The 5,128-nt window shown below is 47.1% G+C and overlaps 1 protein-coding gene across 1 annotated transcript; it reads left to right on the forward strand.

The window, feature by feature from the left end:
• The first annotated feature begins 409 nt into the window (after positions 1 to 409).
• LOC131291956 (helicase POLQ-like) lies at positions 410 to 4,821 on the forward strand. The gene is made up of 5 exons (XM_058320762.1): positions 410 to 761; positions 846 to 3,457; positions 4,099 to 4,482; positions 4,543 to 4,677; positions 4,750 to 4,821. Exons 1-5 carry the CDS (start codon positions 410 to 412, stop codon positions 4,819 to 4,821), a joined length of 3,555 nt encoding a protein of 1,184 aa, XP_058176745.1.
• The last annotated feature ends 307 nt before the right edge of the window (positions 4,822 to 5,128 follow it).

Raw genomic sequence — 5,128 nt, forward strand, 5'->3', positions numbered from 1 at the left:
CATATTCCCGGTTTTGTTTATTTGACGATATAAGCGGCTTTGACCGGGAAGACCTTCAATGAAGTGTATCGGTAGAAATGTTTTCTTTCAGCTTTCATGTTCGTTCGCAAAATGATTAACGCAACAACCCGAAATAACTGTGCTTGCATATAATTTCCGTTCAATCCAAATTTATTATTATCCCCAAAAAGAAATCACACGCATTGTCAATGCGACACATCCGATTCATGATTGTCAAATAAACACAGAGCACACCCATTCCTCTTCACTCGTTGGGGAACTGTAAGTTTGTCAATTTCCTAAGCAGGTGCAAATTGTTATGACGTCATTAAAATTCAGTGAAAAATAAATACAACATCGTTTTGATTAAAGCTTCACATTACTTTAAATTAAAAACAGTACGCCAGCCATGTCAGGAAATCGAAGTTCCCGCGGTCGACAGAAGTTTCCCACAACGGCGAAGAAATGCTTGATTTCACCGAATCAACGTTCGGCAGCCAGGGGCGTAGCTCCAGCAGCGCCGGCAGCAAACCCGGTTGATTTCCGAGCACCGGACACAGCATGTACCAGCAAACCCAAAGATGACTTAAGTACGAAACTTTTGGAGCTAGATAACACGTTGCTGAACGCGGTCGATTTGGCCAGCATCGAGAAAAAAGTCAAGCGTTCGATGCCGCGTACCTCATGGGGCGGAAATATGACACGCGCCGCAGCCGATCAACCGATCACGCCGTTTCGAAAACGTTCCAAATCAGTTGGAGGTAGGTGAACGCTTTATACGAGTGACAATAACGTAGGATTTAAGATACTTTTTACTTTATTTCAAAACTGTTTTCCTGTAACAGCCATTGAAAGAAGGCTTATGGCAAGTCCTCCGAAACTGCAAAAATCAGCTGTAAGTAGTCGAAAGATTTATGTGCTTAAAATGAACATGGACGGTAGCGAGGTGCGCGACGGAGGGAGGGACAGCGGCTGTAATGAAAATCTTACATCAAATCGGTCAAACGTTGCAAACGAGGAAACTCCTACGGTTCGTCCTCTGTGGTCTGGGGTGGAAAATGACGATGCTGAAATGCTACCATGTGGACAGGTACCGATCGCCAGCCATGATCAACTTGACACGGACGAAATAATCAAGGCTAAACTGAAACGGATCGGGTCCACCAAACCAGTAACGCACGTCGGTGATATGCTGCGAGAGAGTAACGGGTTCGAGGTGTACACAAACCAGGACATCTGTTCGCAGTACATGCGGCAAGACGAGTCCCTCGCTGATGAGGGGGTGGAGCGAATCGTCGCGATCGGTGCATCACAAATAGGTCATCCGGAGCGTCCGTCACATTTCCAGCAGGTAGCCGCTGAAGCTGAACGTACCTTTGAGCTGCAGAAGGTGAGCGAAGCGTTGCGGATTTTTGAAATCTGTGACCGTACGCTGCACGACATGACCAACATTGAGCCGATGGCGAATGCGATAGGCGAGGGAAGCTCGCGAATGAGGACCAGCAACTCGACCATAGCGGCCATCAATCGTGATGAGGGAATTTCAGATCAGACTACAAAGCCAAAGTTCACCGTACCCCACGTATCGTCGCTTTTCCTCGAGAAGGGTCCGTTCTTTGGGCTACCGAACAACGTTCGGCGAATGCTGCGAGACTTTCGTGGTATTGGCGAGCTGTACGATTGGCAGCAGGAGTGTCTGGACTTGCCGGCGATCGACGAGAGACGTAATTTGATCTACGCACTGCCAACGAGCGGTGGAAAGACACTGGTGGTGGAGATTCTTATGCTACGGGAGATTATTTGCCGCCTGCGGAACGTCATGTTCGTCGTGCCGTACGTTTCATCCGCTCAGGAGAAGCTGATCGCGCTCACTCCGTTCTCGATCGAGCTGCAGTTTTTATTGGAGGAGTACACCGGTGGTAGGGGACAATGTCCGCCGCTCAAACGGCACAGAAAAAACACGATCTTTGTTTGTACGATCGAAAAATCGCTCATCCTCATGAACTCTCTCATCGAGGTGGGTCGCGCGGACGAGATCGGGCTGATCGTGATCGACGAACTGCATATGATTGGAGAGCAGCGACACGGGGGCACTCTGGAGATGTTGATCACCAAGGTGCAGTCGCTACGAGCCGGAATTCAGATCGTAGGAATGAGTGCTTCTATCGGAAACTTGGGTGAATTGGCCCGTTTCATGCTAGCCGACGTTTACTGTCGCGAAAATCGGCCGGTGGAGTTGAAGGAATACATCAAGTGGGGGGAAGATCTGTTCGAGGTTCGCAGCCAAGCCGAACGCATATTTGATGTGTTAGGAGAAAAGCGAAAGTTAGAGTTTAACTACGGTGAGGAACTGCGGCGGATCGACGTGGACCATGTGATTGGTCTGATCATGGAAGTAATCCCCAAGGGTTCGTGTTTGGTGTTTTGTCCTACCAGAAACAGGTGTGAAAGTTTGTGCGCCATGCTAGCGGCCAACTTGCCGGATTCATTTGCCCAGCACCGGGCAGAGGAAAAAGCGCAGATTATAAAGTCTCTCCAGGATGACGGGTCCGTTGCACCAATCCTTCCGCATTCGTTTCGTGTCGGGGTCGCGTACCATCACGGTAGGTTAACGCAGGACGAGCGACGTATGATCGAGGATGCATTCCGGGCCGGCATCCTTTCGGTGATCGTGTGCACTTCCACTCTGGCCGCCAGTGTGAATCTTTCGGCAAAACGTGTAATAATCTGCTCTCCCTACATTGGGAGCGATTTTTTTACGCTAAGTCGCTACAAACAAATGGTTGGCCACGCAGGGCGTGCGGGTAAACGCGACACCGGCGATTCCATACTTATTTCCGCCATGCGCGATATTCCGCAAATTTGCGAGATGTTCTGCTCACCACTGGACTTCGCCGAGTCGGCGCTCTTGGAAGACGAAGGAGCCTGCTTGAAATCGCTCGTACTCGGCTCGATCGGGCTCGGTCTTTGTAAGACACGGAATGCGCTTCAAGCGATGGTTGGAAGCACACTGCTAGCGCAGCAAGCGAAGCGACGCGAAATCGATCTCGAGGCCATCACCGATGAAACGATCGTGCAGCTGTATCAGGGCAATGCGATAAAGGCAACGCACGATAGCTGTCTGCGCAATCCCACGAACATGGTTGTACAAATCAGTGCCGCAGATGGACGATCGGAGGAAGCGGTAGGACAGGCGTTCGTTCGAGTACACAAGACACCTTCCCGTCCGGGTAAGGTTTTCAAAACGATCGATCGAACGAGCCCGCTGGAAGTGATCAACCTTGGCAAGGCGGCCATCCGAGCCGGGTTCGACATAGAGCGAGCGGTCCGGTTCTACAACGAGATGCAGGAACTAGGCAAACGACTGTGTGTGCTCGATGAGTTCGATCTGCTTTTCCTCATTCTGCTTGAGGACGGATTGGAAGTATATTTCAAAATTGAGGATTTGATCATTCTGGTAAGTACCCCTTTGTTAACGATAGCAAGTATTGTTTCTTAAACGTTAAGTGTTAAACACCGCAAGTTGAACCACAAACAACCGTGAAATATATTTGTATCCTATTTGTATTATTTGTATGTATTTGTTATCTGAAACTTATCTTTTTCATAGCTCCATAGAGCGAACCACGCTAAAGCATTCGTTTGAAAAGCACTCAAATACCATTTGTTTTGTTCTTGTATCGTTTTTTCAAAATCGAGTAGTGATGGATGAAGTAATTTTTGATGAAATTTTAGAAATGCTTTTTCTAAGAGCGAATCATGGAAGACTGCCTTCTAGTTTGTTCTTGTCTTTTCTAGGTCTTCCTCAACTTATTATTTTTAAAAATAACTATAAAAAAATCTTTAGCTTCAGTTCAGCAAGATGGACGGATTAAAGTTGCTATAATTTCATCATATCCGACTTTCACGTAGCTTTGCAAGAAAAATTGTAAACGTTGCAGTGTAGTGGTTGGACATCAAAAGAATAAACGAGTTTTCAAGTATAGAGGCAATCGTAAAAATGGGTTAGTGCGGTGATAAGGATGTGCCCTTGATATTAAGCATTAAAAAGAGGTTCAATTCAAAAAGAATATTAACTGACTGCAATACTTTTTTCAGACCAGTAAACTCTCGGATGCACTGCGAAAAATCGCCGCAAGGTACAACATCAGTCAAGTGGTTATAGAGAAAATTCTAAAGCGCCGCACTGTACCCGACGAGACAATGTTCCTAATGCAGCGTTTCTTCCGTGTGCTAATCGTACACGACCTTTGGAGCCAAACGGATCTCCAGGAAGTTGCCCTCAAGTACCGCGTGAGCGCGGGGGCGATTCAGACGCTAATGACCGCCGCCGCTGGGACAGCGCACAGTTTGCTGCGGATGTGCGAGGAAATCCCGGAACTGTGGGTGTTCCAGCACCTGCTGACGGGCATGACCAAACGATTGACGCACTACTGTAAGCTCGAGCTGATGCCACTGATGGAGCTGCCATCGATGAAGCTGGTAAGTTGCGATCTCGCGGCTTTCGCGTGTGGCAAAATTATAATCGTTGTTTTTTTTCAGGGCCGTGCCAAACAGTTGTACCGGGCGGGGTACACGACGCTCGGCTCTTTAGCCCGTGCCAAATCGAAGGAGCTGGTAGAAACCATCGAATACATGAACTACAGGACGGCGAACCAATTGATACTGAGCGCGAAGGTAATGCATGCATGCAGTTGAGGCTGATTCCACATTTTTCCATTACTACATTACAACTTGTTGTTACTTTAGGCGAAACTTATGGAACAAGTTGATGTCCTACGCGAACAGGCCGAAGAGTATCTCTCGCAGATGAATCGTTGAACTTGTTTTGCTGATCATTGTGGTGGTAAGGAATACCATATAGCCACTCACCAACTCGCATCAGTTAGCTGTAAGAAGATAAAATGGACATAACGAAGGCTGAACTTATTACTTATTGCCAAAACGGAAGCAAACGAGATCTCTTGTTGTTGAATTAAGTGTGTTGCTTCATGTTTTCTTGAGATGAATTAACTATTTTTTACTAGAAAGACTTTTTCTTTGCATTTTCTGGTCAAAAATTTCGATTTGATGTTTTCTCAATTCTATCAAATAAAAGAATGTAAAGTCAGAACGAGGCAGTTGATTT

Source organism: Anopheles ziemanni (genome assembly GCF_943734765.1).
Source record: "Anopheles ziemanni chromosome X unlocalized genomic scaffold, idAnoZiCoDA_A2_x.2 X_unloc_21, whole genome shotgun sequence".
NCBI lineage: Eukaryota > Metazoa > Arthropoda > Insecta > Diptera > Culicidae > Anopheles > Anopheles ziemanni.

Excerpts from the sequence above, each read along its gene's own strand:
- LOC131291956 (XM_058320762.1), top strand. The coding sequence starts at position 410 with ATGTCAGGAAATCGAAGTTCCCGCGGTCGACAGAAGTTTCCCACAACG. Across the intron at positions 4,483-4,542 it reads AGCTGCCATCGATGAAGCTG|GGCCGTGCCAAACAGTTGTA; the intron begins GTAAGTTGCGAT and ends GTTTTTTTTCAG. Across the intron at positions 4,678-4,749 it reads AATTGATACTGAGCGCGAAG|GCGAAACTTATGGAACAAGT; the intron begins GTAATGCATGCA and ends TTGTTACTTTAG.